Source organism: Cervus canadensis, chromosome 11 (assembly GCF_019320065.1).
Source record: "Cervus canadensis isolate Bull #8, Minnesota chromosome 11, ASM1932006v1, whole genome shotgun sequence".
In the NCBI taxonomy this organism is placed as follows: Eukaryota; Metazoa; Chordata; class Mammalia; order Artiodactyla; family Cervidae; genus Cervus; species Cervus canadensis.
Genome location: NC_057396.1, coordinates 61,593,719 through 61,619,228, shown reverse-complemented (window position 1 = coordinate 61,619,228; position 25,510 = coordinate 61,593,719). Strand labels below are relative to the sequence as shown.

The 25,510-nt window shown below is 40.5% G+C and overlaps 1 protein-coding gene and 1 pseudogene across 5 annotated transcripts in view; one reads left to right on the top strand and one right to left on the bottom strand.

The window, feature by feature from the left end:
• The window catches only part of LOC122449756 (intraflagellar transport associated protein), a 63,553-nt gene that overhangs the window by 21,815 nt on the left and 16,228 nt on the right, over nt 1-25,510 (bottom strand). For all 5 annotated transcript variants that reach the window (XM_043481737.1, XM_043481739.1, XM_043481740.1 and 2 more), the window contains 2 exons: nt 22,755-22,910; nt 121-275 (listed from right to left, as the gene is read on the bottom strand). In XM_043481737.1, coding sequence (XP_043337672.1) covers nt 121-275; nt 22,755-22,893 — 294 coding nt within the window. In that variant the 5' untranslated portion in view covers nt 22,894-22,910. The remainder of the gene's footprint in view (nt 1-120; nt 276-22,754; nt 22,911-25,510) is intronic.
• On the top strand, nt 10,712-10,833 carry LOC122450660 (annotated as a pseudogene).

Here is a 25,510-nt window from a genome sequence, read left to right as displayed (position 1 = left end):
TCAGGAGTGTGAGTTACTGACCCAAAAACTGTCCAGTGTTTTTTATGTTCTTACAGTCCCTTGTTTTAAATTCATGATGAATTCTTTTTCTCTGCTTCTATAAATGTGCTGTGGTATTACCTGCTCCTCTTCCGAACACTGTGATGAAGTACGAAGAAACACGGCTTTATTGCTAAGATGGTGATCATTTGGTTCATTTCTCTGAGTAAATTTTATTGAAGTAAAATTGTTTTCTGAAGAATTAGTTCCAAAGGCTTCTCTTTTGGTCACATTATCTGAAATGATAAATTACATAATAATAGAAAACACCCACCACAACCAGTCTAGGTTATTTCGTGTTTATTGAGAATTTTTCTTCCAAACAGCAACAGAAAACTTTTCAAGGACATCTACAAACTGAATGCTTGAAGCATTAAGTACTCTTAGCCTATAAAGTTATGTCTAAAAATGCATAAAATGCATTTTGCAAAAATGCAAAAAGACAACACTATTTCATTCACCATTCAACAAACATTAACAAGAGCTTACTATGTATCCAGCATTGTTCTCAGCCTGTGTTAAAAGGTCAATAAAATACAGCATGTGCGAGACTCTTAGTTATTACCCATCTATTTTTTCCTAAATTTGAGGGTTGTTTTTTTTTTTTCCCAGAAAGAAAAACACCAATCCAGTATACTAATGCATATATATGGAATTTAGAAAGATGGTAATGATGACCCTATACACGAGACAGCAAAAGAGACACCGATGTATAGAACAGTCTTTTGGACTCTGTGGGAGAAGGCGAGGGTGGGATGATTTGAGAGAATAGCATTGAAACATGTATATTATCATACGTGAAACAGATTACCAGTCCAGGTTCGATGCATGAGATAGGATGCTCAGGGCTGGTGCACTGGGATGATCCTGAGGGATGGGATGGGAAGAGAAGTGGGAAGGGGGTTCAGGATGGGGAACATATGTACACCCATGGCTGATTCATGTCAATGTATGGCAAAAACCACTATAATATTGTAAAGTAATTAGCCTCCAATTAAAACAAATTATTAAAAAAATAAAAATATGAAAGCAATGTATAGATGATTTTAGAAAATTTGTAAGATAAAAAAATTAAAATTAAAATATCACACATAATCCTACAAGACTGAAACACTGCAAAACAATTTTTTCAGTGACTATTTTTCTCATCTTTTATCTATGCATCCATAAACTCCTAAAACAAAAATGGAACTGTACTATACATACCATATTATAAGTCAACTTGAGAATATCTTTTCCATATTATTGCATATTCTTCTGCGTAATTTTAATGACTGTAGAGAATTCCATTGTATATACTTAACATAGTTTATTTAACCAATTCCTATTCTCAACTATTTAAAACTATAAACAGTAAGTACCTTTGTACTAAATCTTTGCACATTCATGATTATGTCCTTAGGATAAGGAAAGAGTCTAAGATTTCATCCTAAATTAAGAGAAAATTATGATAACATGATGCCATTAACAGAAATGTGGGGGATAAATTCAGATGAGAGAGGACAAATTCACCTTTGTCCCAAGTTGTATTTGAGGTGCCAGAGGAAACTGAGGGCAATGTACCAGAGGCAGCTGCGAATGTAGGCGAAAACGTGGGAGAGAGATCACAGCAACAGGTAAAAGAGCTAGTAAGTCAAACTACACTGTGGTCATGGTGTAAGTCATAAAACTATTTTTAATATTAGCAGTAATATTAAAATAAATAACGGTTAACGCTTACTTGAGTGTCAGAGAGTCTTTTATACGCATCTCATAAATCTCATTTAAACCTCACCACTGCCGTAGAGGTAGGTACTGTTAGTATCCCCACTTTTCAGGCCTACAGACAGCCTGAGTAACCTGTTCAAAGTGACACAGCTGGTAAGGAGCCAAGTGGGGATTTGAACCCAGTCCTTACTGACCACTTACTGTGCTGTGCTACTTAATTGGGACAGTAGCATTGACATAGATACACCACCACGGGTACAACAGACAGCTCGCGGGAAGCTGCTGTCTAACAGGAAGCTCAGCTCAGGGCTCTGTGACCTAGAGGGATGGGATGGGAGGTGTGGACAAGAGGAGGCCCCCTGAAATCAGTGGGACTTTTGTTCTAATGATCTCAGCCTGGTGCAAGGTAGCCAGAATCCTCTGTTTCTAAATACCTCATCTCTGGTAGAATGAAGACTTGTAGGGCTGTCTATAGGACGTTTAACACAGAAGTACTATTGGGGAGCAGAGGTAAGGTACACACGTGCATGCTAAGTCACTTCAATCGTGTCCGACTTTTTGAGACCCCATGGACTACAGCGCACCAGCTTCCTCTGTCCATGAAATTTTCCAGGCAGGAATACTGGAGTGGGTTGCCATTTCCTTCTCCAGAGGATCTTCCCCCACCCAGGGGTGGAATCGGCATCTCTTCCGTCTCCTGCATTGGCAGGCAGATTCTTTGCACTTGGCACCTGCGAAGCCCATCCTTTAAGTCTAGCACAACCTAAGTCTGGTATTTCCAGAGAAAATACTGTGTACTCAGCACAACACTACTGTAATAATCTACTGACTTACATATCTGAAAAGCACAGTGATGTCTGGGAAGAACAGATGCTCTCTAAGGACAAGTTCTATTTGTTCTCGTAATCACTCACTGTACTCCTCTGCCGTTTCCAATAAAACACCAGGTTATTTGACAGATAGCCAGATGAAGCTCCTTTGAAATAAAGAGCAAAATATAATGAAGTCCTGTTTTCTGATGCTGATGTGGAACGACTGTTTAAAATACCGAAAGATGCAGGAGAAAAACTTGTTCTCTGTCTGACTCAACCTACACTTGAAGACTCCTTCCTAAACCTTGAAAGTAGTTTCACAAGAATACTTACTACTTTACTCCAAAGACTCCGAAGTGCTTCTTACAATGGCTTTCATCATTTTAAAAAACAAAAGCAAAAACATTAATCTCTGGGCAGAATAAGATAGGGAAAAAGTTCCTTTTCAATATGATAATGACAAAATGGCAGATGATGGCACAGCCCAGGATCTAAAGTGGTCTAAAGCCTGATTCGAGTGCCAGATGCTGCCTCCCAGAGTGCTTCTGGTGGCGATCCAAACATCCCATCCAAGTGTGTGTCTCATATTCTTCCGTTTCTGTTTTTCATCAGAGTCTTTTTCCACCCTTTCATCTGATCCCTAATGTTTCTTGCTTTGAAATAAGTGTCAGACATAATACACTTTAGAAATACAACAGCAATATTTCAGAGAACAAGTAGGTTTTGAGACATAAAAGAGCGTTTCTTTTGGGTATTTCTGAGTCAAAACTTCAATATACATGAAACAAAGGTTGTTTTTTTTCCCCCCTAAAAGTTTCATTATTCTGAAGCAGTGGAATTTCAATTTTCTTTTGATACCAAACAGACAAGCTTCCAACAGATTTTCCTTACAAGGCTACCAACTATACCTATTGTGTCTATTTTCAGGCCAAAGAAAAAGTTGACACTCCTGGAAAAGGGCTGAAACTACTGACACCTTGATAAATTAAACACCTATCATAAATTGACTCTATATCTTCCAGATGAAAGTGATCCATTTCAGAGAACTCGGTTTCAAAAATTTTAAAAAATTCAAATTCCCCCATTCAAAGGCTGGACTAGTGTCCGTGAGCTGAGAAGAAAGTTTAGGCTTCTGGGAAAGTTTTCAGAGATCAACCCAACCAACATCAGAATTCATGATCTAATCCTCTTGGCAACCCCTAAGGGTCTGTTTTTCTGCACCATGGTCAACAGCGATATAAATCAAGAGCATGTTCCCAGTCATGAAGTGATATTGAATACGCTGCCATAAGGAAGAAAAATTCATGGGGGGTTGCAAAATTCTGTGCAACCCTGGGAAGCTGCATAAAGCCTTCTGCCAAGAGCGCAGGAGATAAGCATTCATGGTTGTAACAAGGTTGGGTACTCTGAAAATCAGGGGGGTGATTTTCACATCACATTCCTAGCCTAGAGCAATGTTTCTCTGGACAATATCTGCTCTTCATTTGCCCAGCCAAACTACCTCACTCCACTGCTTCTTGATCACGTGTTCCTCAGTATCTGGCCTCCCCTGGAGCGAAAGTCATTAGGATTAAATAAGCAATTTAAAAGCCAATCAATCATAAATCAGAATAAATCCAAAGAAGCTAAATTCAGCAGACAACGGTTTTGCCTAAATTCCCTTTGCAGCGCTCTGAATTCCAACTGTTTCAAGTTCTTCACTGGAAAGGGCTCCGGGAGGAGGGACTTGCCTCAGACTGGCCAGCCAGAGATCACAGTGCTTTCCCCGAGGCTGGATGGTAACTGACTCATTATTCACAGTCAGAGCTCTTAAGCTGCCAGGACACAAATGCACAACGCTAGCTCAGGGGGAAAAAAAAAAAAGTGTGTCAAAAGTCCAAGATGAGGGACACAAGAGCAGTTAAGTTGACATTTCTGCAATGTCCAGTGTTAGGTGCTTACAGGGAGGAAAAAAAAATGTGAAGAGAATGTAAAGTTGCTGTAAGTTTATTTTCAGGGAGAAAAGCTGAGTGGTAGTTGAATTATGCAGTTCATTCAACCCAGAGGTTATATTCTGAGCATAAAATATGTGCAATGTGATCAAGATGGGGAGACCCAGTTCCTGCCCTTACAGAGTCTACAGACTAAGAAGTCAAGCCAGGTGTGCAAACCACTCAGCTAGAACACAACTAAGGCAGAGGATGGACTTCCCTAGTGGCTCAGGGGTAAAGAACCCACCTGCCCACGCAGGAGATGCAGGATGGATGCCTGGGTGGAGAAGATCCTCTGGAGAAGGAAATGGCAACCCACGTCAGTATTCTTGCCTGGGAAATCCCATGGACAGAGGAGCCTGGAGGGCTACAGCCATGGGGTCACAAGAAGAGTCGGACACGACTTAGCAACTAAACAAGAACAACAAAAGGAGAGGTTGTAAGGGGATGCGGAGTTAGAGCAGGGTGAAGTCACGGTTGGTTTAGGAGAGTCACAGAGGACTTCACATAGGAATGGGGAGTCTGAGCTAGACTCTGAAAAATGGCCACGATTTCAGCAGGTGAGCCCTGCGCAGAGCTATCCCACAGAGGGAGAACGGCCCAAGGAAGAACCACCACACCTCCAGGCAGACAAGAGCACATACTGAGTGATGCATGGAAGGCCTGCTACTTACAGGGCCTGACAAAAACTCTGCACTATACCAAGGCCCTCGGAAGTCATAACTAGACCATGCTCTAAGGAAATGAACTGGATGGAATGCGGCAGAGGGCTTTAGATACTGGAGGTGAAAAGTACGACGTTACTGCAGCGATCCAAGCGAGAAGTAAAGGGAGCCTCAGTAACGGGAGGTTAAGAAAGGAGAAAAGAGCTCACAAAGTGGGTTCTTCTTGTGTTTCCAGAACAGAAATGAAGACACTGTCTCCGAGTGGTTATGTTCCCTCCCTCGAGATATCTCAGAAGGTTCACCTGATCTTTCCACGGCAATCTGTACTATTCTCTTAATTTCACTTGGCATGCCCTAGGCAAACAAAAAACAAAAACGAAAAACAGTCTCTGTGGTGCCGGTAGGTATTACAGCACACTTGCAATCTGTCAAATGGATCACACGGCGGTGCAAAGAGGCTGCATATATCATCCCATAAGACAAGTTCACCTTACCAACAGCTTCATTCGAGGCTGCAGAAGGGAGCTGGCCTAGCGTGGGTGCAGATGCAGCATATGTGACCACAGCTTCCCTGAGCTCTCAGAATCCCTAACAGGCTGACCCCTGTTAGTGACACTGTCTGTACAAGGTAGGGTACTGTGGCATCTGGGAAGTTTGTTTTTTTCTTGTATCACAGTCTTTCAATTCAGTTCAGTTGCTCAGTCATGTCCAACTCTTTGAGACCCCATGAATCGCAGCACGCCAGGCCTCCTTGTCCATCACCAACTCCCCGAGTTTACTCAAACTCATGTCCATTGAGTTGGTGATGCCATCCAACCATCTCATCCTCTGCCGTCCCCTTCTCCTCCTGCCCTCAATCTTTCCCAGCGTCAGGGTCTTTTCCAATGAGTCAACTCTTTGCATGAGGTGGCCAAAGTATTGGAGTTTCAGCTTCAGCATCAGTCCTTCCAATGAACACCCAGGACTGATCTCCTTTAGGATGGACTGGTTGCATCTCCTTGCAGTCCAAGGGACTCTCAAGAGTCTTTTCCAACACCACAGTTCAAAAGCATCAATTTTTCGCGCTCAGCTTTCTTCACAGTCCAATTTTCACATCCATACATGACCACTGGAAAAACCATAGTGTTTTCAAGTCTATGCTACTACTGCTGCTGAGTCGCTTCAGTCACGTCTGACTCTGTGTGAACCTGTGGACTGCAGCCTGCCAGGCTCCTCTGTCCATGGGATTCTCCAGGCAGAAGTACTGCCATGCCCTCCTCCAGGTCAAGTCTATACACATATGGTTAATTTTCTTGGTAGGAAATAATTATGACAAGCAGGACCCTCCGAGTTCTTCAGCCAGATCCAGAGTCACAAGGCTATATGCTCGTCCAGTGAAGAACTCAGGTAAGCATCCAGGTGTCCGTGAAGAGTAACTCTACCTCCATAGCTTCATTGAGGTATATTTGCAGACTTCCCTTAAGTGTGTTGTTGTTATTCAGTCGCTAAGTCATGCCAGACTCTTTGTGATCCCATGGACTGCAGCACACCAGGCTTCCCTGTCCTTCACTATCTCCTGGAGTTTGCACAAACTCATGTCCATTGAGTCAGTGATGCTACCTAACCATTTCATCCTCTGCCACCCTCTTTCTCCTTTTGCCTTCAATCTTCCCAGCATCAGGGTCTTTCCCAATGAGTTGGCTCTTTGCATCAGGTAGCCAAAGTAATGGTGCTTCAGCTTCCACGGAAGTCCTTCCAATGAAAATTCAGGGTTGATTTCCTTTAGGATTGACTGGTTTGATCTCCTTGCAGTCCAAGAGACTCTCAAGTCTTCTCCAACACCACAGTTTGAAAGCATCAATTCTTCAGCACTCAGCCCTCTTTATGGTCCAGCTCTCACAGCCATACATGACTACTGGAAAAACCATAGCTTTGATTATACAGACCTTTGCTGCAAAGAGATGTCTGTTCTTTTTAACATGCTGTCTACGTTTGTCATGCTTTCCTTCCCAAGGAGCAAGCAGTCACTTAAGTGTACAATTCAATAATTTTTAATAAACATATGGTGTTGCCAACCATCACCACAATCACATTTTATATCATCTCCATCATCCCCAAAAGTCTCATATACTCATCTGTAGTCACTCTCCATTCCTACTGCCAAACACAGGCAACCACTAATCTACTTTTTAAAGCTACAGAGCTGTCTTTCCTAGATATTCCATATAAATGACACCTATTCTCTTTTGTAATTGGCCTCTTCACTTAATATGACATCTTTAAGGGTCATTCACAGTGTAGTACATATTAATATTTAATTCCTTTTTATAGTCAAGAACTATTTCATTATCTTCATAGACTTTTTTTTCCATTCACCAGTTATTGGACAGTTGGACTGTTTCCACATTTGGCACCCCCTTGATTCAAATACTGAGTTTGATCCAAAGACTACCGTCATTAATCCAACTCCTTTGTGGTGCCAAGACATGTTGAAATAAAAACAAAAGCCAACCACAGAGTTCCAGCTTCCTTTCACACCCCAACAAAGAAAGAAATGTGTAAATTAATTGAAGCTACATAACTCTCTGATCATCTTACCATCTCATATGGTCACAGACTTAGAAACACAATCCTGTTCTCTCCTCCAAACATACTGAAATCATCTGCAACTGCCTTTCTTTAATTTTCCATGGTTATCTCTTCCTACTACACTGTAAGCCTAAGGAGAATAGGGACCTTTCTGTCAGAAACTTACTCACAGTTCCTGAAAGGGAAATATCCTTTCCCCATTCCTAAGGACATGTAACAATTAAGACTGGAAGGCGGACTGACGCAGTACACTCCACCCAGCGAGATTTCTGTGTGTTCTCTACCATGCTAGGCTGGAAAACTAGGAATTGAGAAAGTTAAAAGACATGACCTCTGCCTAAGAGAAACAGAATTTATCTCCTTAAAACTTTTACTCACTCAAAGACATAACACTTTGCATATCTTTCAGCCAGCATTTCTAAGAATTTATCCAAAAAACGAATTATGTGGGCAAAGATTTCACTACAAAGCCAAAAATGTCTGATCTATTCCCTTGAAATTTTTTTTTTACTTAATCAAGGCCTTACATTTTTGCATATCTTTGAACCAGCATTTCCATGTGTAAAAATTTATTCAAAGACCATAAATAAGAAGGGTGCAAAAATGTAGCTACCAAAATAATAATAATAATAATACAATACGACCAAAGTCATTCGAGGACCTGCAAAGCTATCCATGCCGCGTCCACCCCCACCCCCACAGCCTCTGACGTCAGCTCTCCTCCCCTCTCCCCCGATCACGCCAGTCTGGTCACCCTGGCCTCCGCACCGTCCCTCAGCCGGGCCGGAGCGCTCTCACCAGGCCTCTGCACTGCTGGTCCGCCGGCCTCGAGTGCGCTTCCCTCAGGTCTGCGCTGGCTGAACTCCCTCACTTCCTTCCAATCTTCACTCAGATCTTACCTTCCCGTGTGTGCTCAGCCGCTTTAGTCGTGTCCAACTCTTTGCGACCCCACGGGCTGTAGCCCGCCAGGCTCCTCTGTCCACAGGATTCTTCAGGCAAGAATCCTGGAGAGGGTGCCGTGTCCCCCCTCCAGGGCATCTTCCCAACCCAGGGATCCAACCCACGTCTCCTGCAGCTCCTGTATTAGCATGAAGATTCTTTACCGCTGCGCCACCTGGGAAATCCAATAATTGTGTACATATATACAAATTCACCAAAAGAAAAATTCAAGAAGGATATACAATATGCCCCTGGTTTATCTCTTAAGACACAGGATTATGGTTTTATTAACTGGATTTAGGTTTGCCTACATGAAACAGATACCCAAAATAACAACTGATTAAACTAGACGGAAGGTTATTTCTCACTCATGCAATAGTACAGGTATAGATAATTCAGGGCTAATGTGGTTGCTCTGTTCCACAAAGTCATCCTAGAACCCAGGCTCCTTCTATCTTTCTGCTCTGCCGTTTTGAAGGAACCACCCTTCTCCACCTGATCCAGGAGGAAGCACCCTTGCTCCAGGCAAGAGGAGGAGGAAAAGAAAGGAAAGCATGGGTGTCTGCTCCCCTCTGTTACTCGCCAAGGTTTGGCTTCAGCTACTACATGGAAGAAGCAGAGCAGCTGAAACACGACTTTTATTTCTCTCTCATTTTATTCCTCACGGGGCAGGAGGGCAGGCTCTGCTCCATGAGACGACGCAGGGATCCAGGCGGGTGGGGTGCCCTGCCATCCTCAGCATAGGGCTTCCACCTCTGGGCCTACGGAATTGCTCCAATGACTGCCTAGCTCCAGCCAGGGGAAATGAAACAAAGAGAGTCCAGGGCATGTTTCTTAAGGATGTGACTTCAAAGTTACACACATCAGTTCCCCTCACTTCTTACAGGCACATACTTAGTCAAATGGCTATACCCAATTGTAAGGGAGAAGGAGAAATACAACTTTCATTCTGAATGACCACAGAGTAGCTAACATTTTTACTGCTGGAAAAAGAGTATGTTTTTTGTTTTGTTGTGTATGTGCATATGTTTTGGTGCCTCTCTGTATTTTCTAATTTCCTACCATGAACAAAAAAATTTAAACATTCATTTATAGAGGTGAAAAGCATGTTGTTTTCAAACCCTCAATTCAGGGAGAATACCTACAAGCATCTCCTTCCTTCTTGAGAAGACTTTCCTCAAAATACTGAAGAAAAACATACATATATGGTATTTTACATTTACATGCTTTAATATTTTGGACAAAAGTTTCCTTTAGCATTTAACTTTGTGGTCCCTCTTTAATTTTTTTAAATTTATTTATTCTTAATTGGAGAATAATTACTTTACAATATTGTGTTGGTTTCTGCCATACATCAACGTGAATCAGCCATAGGTATACACATGTCCCCTCCCTCTTAAACCTCCCTCCCACCTCCCACCTCATCCCACCCCTCTAGGTTGTCACAGAGCACTAGATTTGAGCTCCCTGCATCATACAGAAATTTCCACTATCTATTTAACATATGTAATGTATATGCTTAAGTGCTACTCTCTCAATTCATCCCACCCTCTCCTTCCCACACTGTGTCCACAAGTCTGTTCTTCATGGGTAGTCCCTCTTATAAATCATAGTTACCCCAATCATAAAATTTTATGCTTGACCAAATTTTTAAAACTTACCAAGTAGCTTCATGTATGAAATATAGAGCAAAGCTATCAAAAGTACAAAATTATTGATGGGCATCTCCTAGAAGTACAGATAACAAGATGCCTTCATAGCCCCGGTGGCCTCCCAAGTCTTTTGCCTGTGCACTTGCTAATGATAAAATACTCAAACACTCTTCTAGTAACAACAGAAGTAGACAGGAGATTTCTCTGTGATTGGGTAACTTTGGCCTACAGATACACTATAATCCTTCAGACTGGGGACAGAATTTATGCTGAACCAAAAACCACCCTAAAATTTTGTAAGCGATTGTATATTCACCACTGTATCAGACTGGCAAGATCAAAGTAAAACCATTCCTACAGTGCTCGCTTTGGTAGCACATATACTAAAATTGAAATAATAGATCAGCTATTAAATAAGAGAAGATCAGCATGGCCCCAGAGCAAAGATGTCATACAAATTCATGAATTGTTCCATATATTTTTGCAACTAGACAATATCAGACAAAGTGAAGCAAGTCAAAAAGAGAAAGACAAATACCATATGATATCATTCGTATGTAGAATCTAAAATACGGCACAAATGAACCCATCTATAAAACAGAAACAGACTCACAAACATAGAGAGCAGACTTGTGGTTGCCAAGGAGAGTGGGATGGGTGAGGGATGGACTGGGAGTTTGGGGTCAGTAGATGCAAAGGATTACATATAGAACGGATAAACAACAAGGTCTTATTGTATAGCACAGGGAGCTATATTCCAACATCCTGAGATAAACCATAATTGAAAAGAACACGTATACGTGTATAACTGAGTCACTTTGCTACACAGCAGAAATTAACGCATTATAAATCAACTATATTTCAATTTTTAAAAAATTAAAAAATTTTTTTTTTTTAAATCATTCCTGCAACCTGCCAAGCTTTTTCACTGTCAAAGTATCTTTCAAATAATATAAAATGGTGGCATTAAATTAAAAGTTATATTTAAAGTAAAATAATTGTCCTTACCCTTTGGGTAAAGTCCTTACCCTTTGACAATTTCATGAAAGCTATGCAACTATGCCTAGAGAAATACTATATACACAAAAGCACAGAATTTTGAGGAATTCATCCATCTTCCCACACCCTTCCTTAATCTCATTTAGGGTGTCTATCAAAGCTGGTCTGAAAGTCAAGGTTCCTGGGCTGCACATTAGAACTGGTAATTAGAGTTGGGGGATTGGTCCTCAGGAATCTGCATTTTAATAAGCCTCTCCCAGGTGATCTTTACATATACCTCAGGTGAGAGTCCCAAGTAAAGATTCCATGGAGCAGTATCTAAAAAATTTATAACTAGAGGTTTCTGATGCCTCGTCTTTGTCAAAGCACATAAATACCTTTGCCTGAAGGGTCTATGTAGACATATTATTTAGTCCATCCACCAGAGGCCAGTGCAGGATTATTCCCTGCATTGTATAGTGTTACACTCCATAATACACACTATAGACACTACACAATACATGCTACACATGGTTGGTTTTAACTACTTCAGTGAAGAAGTGTAGAAAACTATACTGAAATATATAACATCTTATAAAAATATAAAATACTACATGTAGTATTTTACATTTTTTATAAAGTCAAGATTTCTTTAATATTTAATCTTGATGATCCTCTTTTAAATTATAGTCTGCATAGTCATAATACTTAAGAGTAAATCTTTAAAATTTATCGAGTTTCTTCATGTATATTTCATCTGATTATCTCCACAACCATATGAGATACCAAGCAGACAGGATTACCCCTGATTTACGGATTCAGAGAGAGTAAGTGGCAGGTCTACAATCTCAAAGAATTAATGAATGTCAGGACCAGGTTTTCTGAATCCTATACTAGAATAGCATCCTTTCCATTACACTCATCCTACCTACGACAAAATAAGAAATACAAGGCAGTATACTAAGTCCCCCATAAAACTAAATCCTGCCAGCCTAAGAAACTTCCCTTAACTCTGAGGTCATGCCCTTCTGCCTGTCTACACAAAGATGCATCTACTTAAGACAATCTCTTTTCCTCACACAGATTGGAGAAAGCTGGAGTAATTTTTTTTCTCTCTCCTTCATAAATAAAGGCTTCCTACAAGTTTTCAAACTTTATGAGGTAGAATAACCTCTTCTGTACAAATTTGTAATAACATAGGACTCATACATTGGTGTGTGAGAGCAATGCAAACACAGAGATAAATTATACATGTCTTTCACACACTCATTTTTTTTCAGAGTACTCCAAGACATCCTTGAATGTAAAAAAAAAAAAAACAACTCTTGAAGCAAAAAAAAAGAAAGTCTGAAAATCCACTGTTTCTAAACAGTCTTACTACTCTTTTCTTAACTCATATTAAGTGTTTATTCAACCGAAAATTGAGACTCCAACACCAAAGGCAATATTCTGGATACTGTTTAATAAGCACTATGTAAAGAGTAGTGAGTACTAGCTCCCCAATCAATCTATAACTATAATGTCTACAAATATACAGATTGCTATTGTTTTTTCATACATCTAGAGCATTTGGAACACCCAGTAGACAGAAATTAGTAAGAATGACATATTTCTGTCTCATTTATCTTGTACTCCCAGATTCTAACTCAATGCCTGAATTATAGCAGGAACAGAGTCAATACAGGAATGGCCTCAACGTTAGTGAGAAAAACTGGATTGACTCCACAATTAGGAACTAGAATCAGTACCCAGAAATTAGATGAGTGGCTACAAGTCACACAAAGCATAATTTGGAGAAGGTGGGGAAAAAAATGGTACTTGGTTCACAATCCTTTTTTTCTAACCAGTGATCTGCACACCATAAAAACTAGAACAAAGGAAGCGAAGTCCAGAAAGCACGTGAGAATGGTCCAGTGGTTCCTCAGGGTGCTCAGGGAGCAAGGGGCTGCAAAAAGAGTGAGCTAACTAGCGTCACTCCAACCCACCCCATCTGGGACACACCCGAATAGGAAGGAAAAAAAGACCAAAGATGTCATACTAGCCCGACTGCAGTTTGATTTTCAAATAAGAAAGATAAGAGTTTGGTTAAAATACGGTTTCCTGTTTGTATCCCTTTGGGTTTAGTGGACCATTTCAAAGAAAATATTATTGTTCTATGCCTGAAAGAACATTTTGCTAAAACCATCCAGATGTGAATATGTACCCACTCACTGAATGAAAGGACAGTCTTGCAACCACCTGTTCCGAGTCCAGTAATTTAGTCTTTTCCATCAAGCATAACAATACATTGACAACAATGATTTTAAAAAAATGCGTGCATGTGTGCTAAGTCGCTTCGGCGTGTCTGACTCTTTGCGACCCTATGAACTGTAGCCCGCCAGGCTGCTCTGTCCATGGGATTTCCCTGGGAAGAATACTGGAGGGGGTTGCCAAGTCTTCCTCAGCATTCCAAACAAATGTTCACGCACTTAATATTGTTTAAACTGGCTACTTAAAGGATGATAGTAACCATCTTAAAAGTTTCTTTGGGGACTTCCCTGTGGTCCAGTGGTTAAGAATCTGCCTGCCAATGCAGGGGACATGGGTTCGATCCCTGGTCTGGGAATATTCCACAACCGCAAAGTGACTAAGCCCATGTGCCACAACTTCTGAGCCCACACATCTAAGTAAATGATACGTGACAAGAGAAGCCCCATAATGAGAAGCCCACGCACCCCAATGTCACAACTAGAGAAAACCCACGAGCAGCAGCACAGACCCAGTGCAGAAAAAAAAAAAGTTCTTTGGCTACCAGAAATTCTTTGCTTGTGTTTTGAAAAAGTTCAAAATTCCATTTGCCCAAGAAAGCACACCCCTCTAATGTATGCATACATATAAAATATGCTAAATAATATACATGTATGTGTGTGTTGAGAAGTTATAAAAAGAGAAAGAAAATGACTCATTTGTTAGGACATAAACCAGATTTAAAACTTCACATAATATCTTTTGTGTGTTTTACTGAGAAAACACCCTAGAAAAGATATTTACTGTAAGAAAATACCTGTCAAAAACACTTCCAAAAATAATTAAATGATTGTAATTCAAAATGTTGTAAATATTTAAATACATTTTCTTTCCTTATCCAATTACACCTAAACTACAGCAGACACAGAAAACAAATGACTATCTATGGACCAAATATTCCTGTGCAGAATGAATATGAATTGTAACAACTGCAGCTGAAGATTTATGCTAATATATCTAAAGCAAAATGGCTTGATCAGCTCAAAATCCATCATAGTTTGGTGGGGGGAAGATTTCCTTCTGCAACTGAACCAGCAGTTTTCTGTGTTTCATAATTTGTCAATTTTTCCCTAAGTGTGGTGATTTAGTGATGACAAAAGAAATAGAGAAACAAATGAAAATTTGCTTAATTACCATTTGCAGATGTTCCCCCAAAGAGAACAGGTTAAACAGCTGATGCTATTTCTTCCACTGGACTCTGCTATAAAGTAGCTCACTTCATCCAATGCTTCTTTTCTCCTCTGGTGTTAATGTGATATTTGGTGCTATGCTGTGATAAACATGTCACATACAGGCAGCCACTAACTGTATGATAGATACAAAATCATGAGTTTTTTTCTTCTCCTTTTAGTCTTTTCAGCAATCAGTTCAGTTCAGTTCAGTCGCTCAGTCGTGTCTGACTCTTTGCAACCCCATGAACCACAGCACGCCAGGCCTTGCTGTCCATCACCAACTCCCAGAGTCCACCCAAACCCATGTCCATCCAGTAGGTGATGCCATCCAACCATGTCATCCTCTGTCGTCCCCTTCTCTTCCTGCCCTCAATCTTTCCCAGCATCAGGGTCTTTTCTAATGAGTCAGAGCTTCGCGTCAGGTGGCCAAAGCATTGGAGTTGCAGCTTCAACATCAGTCCTTCCAATGAACACCCAGGACTGATCGCCTTCAGGATAGACTGGTTGGATCTCCTTGCAGTCTAAGGGACTTTCAAGAGTCTTCTCCAACATCACAGTTCAAAAGCATCAATTCTTTGGTGCTCAGCTTTCTTTATAGTCCAACTCTCACATCCATACATGACCACTGGAAAAACCATAGCCTTGACTAGACAGACCAATAAATGAAGTGAAGTCGCTCAGTCGTGTCCGATTCTTTGCGATCACGTGGACTGTAGCCTACCAGGCTCCTCCGTCCATGGGATTCTCCAGGCAAGAATACTGGAGTGGGTTGCCAATACCGCCCCTCAAAAAAAATCAATCAATCAATCAATCCTTATTCTCTCCGTTTAGACGCCAGATTAATTAGGTGGATTTTTTTTTAATTGCCCACTTCCTTTTATTAGCAAATCCTCATTTGATGCCTTCTACAAATTTCTCTTGAAGTTAACATCCCAGTGGTCTACATCCTAATTTAAAGCAAGTTTATTACTACTTGCTGTGCTATTTTCAACAGTGCACTTTACTGTTAAATTCACATTTGTAAAAGTGCTTCCCAAGTTGCCTTTTTTTTTTTTTTTTAATGTGGCTAATGTGAAAAAGGAAACATAAAGACACTGCAAATGGCCTGTGAACTAAAAACACCACTCAATATTCAGTAGGGAATTAAATGACTGATAACAACAGCGCAGAAAAAGTGGCTTAAGTGCCACCTGGAAGCATAAAGTTGGTCAGTTCGTTTCCAACTTCCGCTGGTGGGCAATCTGCCAGTGGTGAGGGTGTCAAAACAATGCTAAGCCCGCTGGTCTCTAATACTCGACAGAAAACAACTGCAAAAGGCTATGCAGCAAGGATTATGTTTTGTTGTCATGTTTTCTTTTATGAGAGAAAGCTGTTTTTATGCTCTACTGAAATTCCTTTCCTGCTCTGAAATTGGTAAGAGGGCCAGCTGCTTTCTCTATTTTTCTCTGTGGTATTTGTCGATGGCAGATTTTAAATTCATTCTTCAGATGGGGAAAAGACGCTTCGTCTCCCTGTGGAAGTTTAAAGATGCATTGCTAACAATCAAATTCAAGATCGCTTTGGGGACGGAAATGACATGTCAACTTTGGAAACGTGTTGTTTTATGTGCTGTCACCAGTTTCATTTTTAATTACCTTTTCTAGAAGTTGTCAAGTGTGAGTGGTGATACATATCCCTTTAGTTGAAGTGACAACTCGAAGTTTATCAGTCCAGGAGTGTAAACCAATTCCCAGCCCAAGATCTAAGCTCTTTGACAGAACATACACTCAGTAAGGAAAAAAAATAATAAAAGGCTCCTGAAATGAGAACTGTGAACAAGTTGGCCTCGGTGGGCCTTGAGATCTCCAGGCAGGACACTTGTGACTCATCTTTGGCTGTTTCTTCTCCCTAATCCTTTGTCAGTCCCCTGTTACCCAGGGCTGCACTTCCTCACTTGCAGAGTCTCACTGGCCCTATTTCCTTTCCATTTCCTCCTCCACGGCCCTAATGGAGTCTGTACCACCGTGTATGTGTTTCTGCTCAAACTCCTGGCTAAGCTAGTCTCCCTGACTCTAGCTGCCTCTCTCCTTCTTTGCCTCTGTTTTTCAAAATCACTCACTCTGTGTGTGTGTGTGTGTGTGTTTGTGCGTGCGTGCACATACACGTGCTCAAATTCCACTATGGCTCCCAATTAGCTGGTATATCAACTCCAAACTCAGGGCATTATGACATCAGGGCATCTTTCACAGGCTCTTCTCTCTGCGCCTAGCCATTACATGTGGATGTCCTTTAGGGTATGGTCTGAGGACCTCCTGTCCATCTTTCTGCCATCCTGTGTTCTCTTATTTTCTTTTTGTTTCACTTATTCAACAAATACTTATTAAGCCTCAATGTATTCTATATTACCAGGCACTGCTTTAGACATGAAAATAATAATAATGAACAAAACCCTCAAGCAACTAGACCTCATGGAACTTACACCCTGGAGAAGACAGAGTAATTATATTTTGAAGAAGCACATCCACACCTATGGCTCGCATTACCCACATGCCAGGGACTCCCCAGACCTCGAGAATGCCCACTTGCTACGTGGAAGGCAGCAAAGCAAAACGGCGCAGGCTATGGGCTTCAGAGCGACGATGACTAGGCTCACACTCCAATGCCATCACCAAATAGTTACAGGACCTTAGGTAATTCTGTTAGAGCTGTCATAACAAAACACCACAGACTAGGTGGCGTGAAACAACACAAATTTATTTTCCCACACTTCTAGAATCTAGAAGTCCAAGATGAAGGTGTGCGCAGGTTTCCTTTTCTCCTGAGGTCCCTCACCTTAGCTTGCAAAAGGCTGCCTTCTTGCTGTGACCGCCCGTGGTCTTTCCTCTGTGTACATGCATCCCTGGCACATCTCTCTTTTCAGGAGGACACCATTCATACTGAACTAGGACCCCACCTTATGGCCTCGTTTAGTCTTCATTACTTCTTAAAATGCCCTGTCTCCAAACACAGTCACCTTGCCAGTTAGGGCTGCAACAGATAAATTTTGAAGGGACACAGTTTAGTCCATAACAGCAATTTACTTAAACTTAAGCCTTGGTTTTCTCATCTGTAAATGGAGAATAATACAAATATTTTAAATTACAATGTAAAAAAAAAAATTTACTAGGTTATTACAAAGCTTGAGATGATCCAGATAAAGTGCTAAGCATAATACCTAGTACTTAATAAATGTTAGCTGCTTATCAGTAAGGGAAGGTCAAACCCTCTCATGATTTTATTAAGAGTATTAGAACCTAAGAAAAACTGAAACATATTTAGAGATTTTGAGACTAAAAGTTTGAGATAATCAAAGACTAGACCACCACCTGATTATAAAGTCACAGGCATGGCCATTTGTCCAGAACATTCAGACACATAATGTTCTACCTAAGGGGAAATTTCATTCAAATATTAACAAGTATGAAGGGAAAAAGGCAGGTTGAGTTGACAGGGTTCTTTTTTTTTTTTTCCCCAAATATATGCTGAAAGAACAATAAAAGGCTAAAAGCATGAAGTATTGGAAGGGAAATGAGAATGGCATAAAGAAAACAAGAAAGGAAACTACACATCAAAATCAGAAACAAAATCTTTGATCTCAACAGGTTTAAGTATATAAATATGGCAGTGAGTAGAAAGCTGTTATTATATGATAATAAAGAAACTGATAAAATCACTTGGGAATCTGGATCCTAGTTATTTAAAGAATCAAATGAGAGAATGAAAAGCAAAGTCTTATTTAAGAGTTAATCATAAAATTACAGTAGATTCATTTCAATTTCCAAAACACTTTAAGCTGAAATTGGTAAAACTGGCAACCTTAATGGAAATTAATCATTCACTCTGAAGCACTCCTTGGAAGGAAAGTTATGACCAACATAGATAGCATATTAAAAAGCAGAGACATTACTTTGTCAACAAAGGTCCATCTAGTCAAGGCTATGGTTTTTCCAGTAGCCATGTATGGATGTGAGAGTTGGACTGTGAAGAAAGCTGAGTGCGAAAAATTGATGCTTTTGAACTGTGGTGTTGGAGAAGACTCTTGAGAGTCCCTTGGACTGCAAGGAGATCCAACCAGTCCATCCTGAAGGAGATCAGTCCTGGGTGTTCATTGGAAGGACTGATGTTGAAGCTGCAACTCCAATACTTTGGCCACCTGATGCAAAGAGCTGACTCATGTGAAAAGACCCTGATGCTGGGAAAGATTGAGGGCAGGAGGAGAAGGGGATGACAGAGGACAAGATGGTTGGATGGCAACACCGACTCAATGCATATGAGTTTGGGTCAACTCAAGGAATTGGTGATGGACAGGGAGGCCTGGCGTGCTGTGGTTCATGGGGTTGCAAAGAGTCCGACACAACTGAGCAACTGAACTGAACAGAGCTGAACACACACAAAAAAAGTGCATAAAAACACATAAACAATAATGGTGTGAGTGTGTGTGTATGTGTGTGGGAAACGATGAGTGTTTGAGAGCACAAACCATACCTTAAATGTTTTTGAATCCTTAGCATCTAAAACAGGAAATTCAGACAATAAGACACTCAAAGGATTGTTGAATGAATAAATCAATAAATGTATTAACAGAAAATCAAATATAATTATTTACACCTGTGTTTTTGTAACCTAAAAAATGATAGAAACATAACAAATAAGGAGGAAGAAGCATTTTTTTCCTTTAGACACACAGTCTGGTATCAATGAACTATATTCACAAAGAAACTAAAATACCAAAGATTGGAAGTCAACCTCTTATCTTTATCCATAATAATGTCAAAAATATAATAATGTCTTCACTGATAATAAACAAACAAAATCTGCATGCTAATTTTCCAATACAAATCTTAAACTTGGTCTTAACTTTCTTGAGCTGAAGAACTCAATTATAAATGTCTGCTTAAAATTAATAAGCAACATATCTCTTTAAACATTTTGGTAAAACACAGGATTTATCACCAAATATGCACCATGATTATAAAAACCAGAGGTGCTTTTAAAAAAAAAAAAAAACTGCAAAACATAGTCAACATAAATGTACTGGAGTGAGAATTATGCTACAATATTAACAGTTTCCAACTGTTTTCCAAACACCTGAAGCAGTAATGTGAATTTCTTCAAAAAGGCTCTAGTTTAATTTTTTCCAGGGAAATATTTTTAATAGGATTACTGACCCTTTTAACACTCTTGGAAAGAAAATGAATCTCATAAGCATTCTGGCATATAACTATTATAAAAATAAATAGAAGAGTCAATCAGTGAAAGCATACTTGAGAAACTAACTAAAGAAATGTACGTTAACTATACATAGTGAGGGCTTCCCTGGTGGCTCAGACGGTAAAGCATCTGCCTACAATGCAGGAGACCTGGGTTCGATCCCTGGGTCAGGAAGATCCCCTGGAGAAGAAAATGGCAACCCACTCCAGTATCCTTGCCTGGAAAATCCCATGGATTGAGGAGCCTGGTAGCCTACAGTCCATGGGGTTGCAAAGAGTCGGACACGACTGAGCGACTTCACTTTACTTTATACATGGTGATAACTACTTTAACACAGACAAGATTCCACTTCATATTAGCAAGACAACCAAATACACTAAGACAAATGAAGGGCTGGAAAGGAGGAGAAAACTCTGAAGAAAAAGCTTTCATCTCTTCCTTCAAACAGAACTAACTACATTGACTGTGGTCAATTCTGTTGGCTATCATTCAACTCTTAGGCCTGACCCTAAGTCCTATGTGGTTTTTCAGAGGCCCTTAAATGTTTCAGGGGAAGAAAGGACACTTAGTGATTTGAGACATATTTTTGCACTCACAACTCTTGTGCTGTAGGAGGAATTTTTTCAGGTCATTAGTTTATAATGTGAACTGGCGCCTAAGGATATTTTGAAAGGGAAAAAACTAGTATGCCTGGAGATGCAGTTTATGTAACTTGCGTCATCATTTATTTCAGCTCAATTTGGGGCCTAAACTCAACTCAAAATGAAGTCACCACATCTGCAACAGATTCTCTGGGCATGGAATGAGCACACAGAAATCTGCAAACAGAACAGACTCCTTACCCGGAAAAACAAAAACAGTGTAACCTCCTTAAAATATCCAAGTCCTTGCAAGAAGTTCTTACACTTTCAGAGTACAAAAATAAAGTCAGCCTCACAAGTAAGCTCCAAAATAATCTGGGTTATCAAAATGCCACTGGCATACCAAAATGCATGCATTCTGCCAGTTTACCCTTGTTTCCACCGCCTACCCAACCATTCACACTACCATGCGTGTTAGGGTCTGGAAAACATGGAATTAAATCATTAGGCTCAGAGAAAGCAAGCATCTTCCTAAATCCACGTGCATAAGACAAATGGTGATTTGGCCATTATCAAGATTAATTTGATCTACATATGATACCAAAATAGATCATTCTCAGACCCAACTTGACGAAGTATTTCTTAAATTCTCTATTTCCCTTAAGAGGAAACAAAACTGATGGATATTCCCACTACCTTGTACAATAAAAGAAACAGGTTAGAATCTCTTTTCCTTTTCTTCATTATAACTTCACTTCTTTTACATTTGTTAAGGACACATGAATTATGGCTTCAAATCATGGAGGATCCTGAGATTATCATAACCTAAGAGATTATGGAACTCCCTATTTTCAATCTTGGGTACACATTAGAATCACCACAGAAACTTTTAAAAAGTCTATATTCTCAGGCCCCATTAGGGCCCTGGAGTTGAGTCCATCATGCATCTAAGTCGACAGTCTCCCAAATGTGGGTTCATGACCCAAAAAGGACCAAGGTTGAGAGCAAGCCAAGGGCAGTCGAAACAGAACTCAATGCCTACAGGAGCCAGGGACGTGAAGGAAGCAGGCAGGATGTGCACACAGTTTTAGGGTGTGTGAGAGCCAGAGAGTGTATCACGCCAGTGAGGCCACAGGGCCTGGGCTCCGGAACTCAAGCTGACACTGCCATCAGGGAAATAAGAGGTAACCCATCTTCTCACTTAATCAGAAAAAAGAAAAAATAGAAAATCAAGATTTTTATGTAAAATTTCCAACTTTTAAATGTTGGCTCAATAAAAGGACAACAATACTGCACGAGGTAACCAAACACATTTCAAAACACAGCAAGGGTTTGGCCTTTAGGGCTTCGGTTATCACTTCTGGTCTAAAGGGTGGTTTCCATTCCACAGAAACCATAGCATCATTATCACCACAATAACAACACTTAGCCTTCATTAAGCATTTACAAGTTAGCCACTATGCTAAGAGGTTTACATGGATTATCTCAATTAGCCTTCATGAACCTTTATGGTACTATGAATATCCCCCCTTTACTCAAGTGACTTCCCCTCAAGCCAGAAAGTGGTGATGCCAAAATCCAAATGTGTGCAGTGTGACTCCATATCCTACACGGTGTTAGATTTCTTCAACGTTTTCAGTACGCTCTTAAAAGCCTGGACTCTTTGCACTTGTATTTTTTCAAAACTAAAACAAAGGGATTATACTAAAGGATTTCTTGGGTCCTTTTTAGTTCTCAAATTCAATGGCTCAGACTCCATAATACAACTCTTGGCTGGATAAAAAAGTTAGCGTTTATATGCATCAGTACCAAATGCCTTGATGAGAATAACCTGATCAAAACAATGGAATGAATGAATGCTCATTCAACAGTCTTTCTGAAAAGACAGCAAAGACATAAAATCATAATAAAATTCGTTATCTCTACTGGCTTCCCTGGTGGTTCAGTTGGTAAAGAATCCACCTGGGTTCGATCGCTGGGTTAGGAAGATACCCTGCAGGGCATGGAGAGGATACACTCCAGTATCCTTGCCTGGAGAATCCCCAGGGACAAAGGAGCCTGGCAGGGGCTACAGTCCACGGGGTTGCAAAGAATCGGACACAACTGAGCAAATTTCACTTCACTACTATTACAGAAAGTTTACTTTTCCATCTTACCTTTTGAAAGATGAGTGAACGTTCTCAGAAATTCTTCATATGTTTGCTCATGACAAGTAACAAATTTATCCAAGACTTCTTCAATTAGCCGATCTTCATCCATCATCTCCAATTCTGGTGTCTGGGCAGGCATTCCCATTCATGAGGCCACTTTATCTATGAGACCAAGAAAAACGTGAGCTACGGGGAGTTGTGCAGTACCAGCCTCTCTTGAAAATACTTTAGAAGGGTAGTGGAAGAATTCCAAGTCCTCAAAAAGACAAATCAAGATAGTTATTAGAACGATACACCCTAGTTTAAGAGACCAGAGTTTTATTCATATCTCAACTGCAGAATTGTTAACTATCCCAATTTTATTTTTGCTTCAGTTTTCTGGTTACCATCTTCTTACCTCACAGGACTATCACACAGTTACATAATTAGAAACTCAAAATCTTTCAAGGTGAGATGAACCAACCACCCATTCAAAGACAACAGCAACAGTTGCTAATATTTGTTAATTATTGAGCACCTATTTAACTTATATGCAGAGTACATCATGAGAAACGCTGGGCTGGAAGAAGCACAAGCTGGAATCAAGATTGCCGGGAGAAATATCAATAACCTCAGATATGCAGATGACACCACCCTTATGGCAGAAAGTGAAGAGGAACTAAAAAGCCTCTTGATGAAAGTGAAAGAGGAGAGTGAAAAAGTTGGCTTAAAGCTCAACATTCAGAAAACTAAGATCATGGCATCTGGTCCCATCACTTCATGGGAAATAGATGGGGAGACAGTGGAAACAGTGTCAGACTTTATTTTGGGGGGCTCCAAAATCACTACAGATGGTGACTGCAGCCATGAAATTAAAAGACACTTACTCCTTGGAAGGAAAGTTATGACCAACCGAAATAGCATATTAAAAAGCAGAGACATTACTTTGCCAACAAAGCTCCATCTAGTCAAGGCTATGGTTTTTCCAGTAGTCATGTATGGATGTGAGAGTTGGACTGTGAAGAAAGCTGAGCGCCAAAGAACTGATGCTTTTGAACTATGATGTTGGAGAAGACTCTTGAGAGTCCCTTGGACTGCAGGGAGATCCAACCAGTCCATCCTAAAGGAGATCAGTCCTGGGTGTTCATTGGAAGGCCTGATGCTGAAGCTGAAACTCCAGTACTTTGGCCACCTCATTCGAAGAGTTTACTCACTGGAAAAGACCCTGATGCCGGGAGGGATTGGAGGCAGGAGGAGAAGGGGATGACAGAGGATGAGATGGCCGGATGGCATCACCGACTCGATGAGCATGGGTTTGGTAGACTCCAGGAGTTGGTGATGGACAGGGAGGCCTGGCGTGCTGCGATTCATGGGGTCACAAACAGTCGGACACGACTGAGCGACTGAACTGAACTGAGCACCTATTAGGTACCAGTTCTTTAACTTCATAACAATTCTAGCTCAGATTAGAGCCAGTAAGCAGAAATGTCAGTTCTAGAAGTGTGACCCTAGAACCTCTGCCCCTAAGTACTTCACTATGTTTCTCTATCCCCTGCATGACACACACACACATCCTCCATACTCTGGAACTATCACTGCCAAACAGTTGCCTTGTCTGTGCTTTAACACATCCAGATACTGGAAACCCTTTATGTTCCAAAGAAGCCTTTGGACAGCTCTATTAAAGCCTCCTTCTAAAACAGCCAAAATCTGTCTCCGTGTTTCCTACCCCAAACTGGTCCCGGGCCCCTGGATGGGACTGAACCATTTCAATTCTTTTTATACATGATATCCTTTCAAATATTTGAGCAAGCCTATCCTGTCCTTTCTCAATCTTCTTATTTCATCCACTTAACACAAATTTCTTTTTCAAAACTCAGCTCAGAATTCACTTTGTCTCTGAAGGCTTTAGCTTTCTGTCTCCCATCACCACAAGAGCACATCATAATTTCTGTGCTGCTTCTCCTTGCTGTGTTCCATTTATCCCATTATATTGTAAATAGTTGTATACATTTCTGTGTCTTTTATGAGACCCAGAGCCTATGAGAGAAAGGGTCCATATCTTTTCGGAGCTCAGAACATGGCACAGAGTTGGCGGTCCATTGGTCTCAAGCTAAAATTACTCATTTGAGCAGGTACTACAGTCAAATATTGTTAGAAGTTGGCCAGAAACTCTACGAAAGCTACCCAGTCACTGTATCTGTACCTTATGTGACATGGCCTTTCACCCTTCTGATCAATCTACCTGGAAAAGATATCACACTGTCTGCATCCCTTTAAAATATGTCATCCAGAAATGAAGACAAGACTCCGGGTACAGTCTGGAGACAGTGAGATTTGACTAACTCTCATATTCTAAATATCTCACTCCTACTTCATGCAAATATCACGTTCGCATGCTAGTGGCCCCTTCACATTGTCAGGTCATTGACTACTTCGTTAACTAAATGCTTGTCAGCTGAGATAATACCTCAATCCTTGCAAAGTGAACTTTGTTTTTAGTTGCAATATTTCACCTTCTTAAATTCCGTTCATTCTGTGTGAAATATGATTCTTACACAGCTTTGAGAAAAATGACTATCTACAGAAAGCAGAAGAATAATGACAGCCTAAATAGCCAATGCGATTCATGGGGGGCGGGGGGAGGGGTTCTCTGATACTATATAAATTCCGTGGTTCTTCTATTTTTCCTGAATAAAAGTGAACATCTGGTGTCTGTTATTAACTTTATTATTTGAATTTACCAAAAAGCTCAGGAAAAACAAACCAAAAATATTTTCACA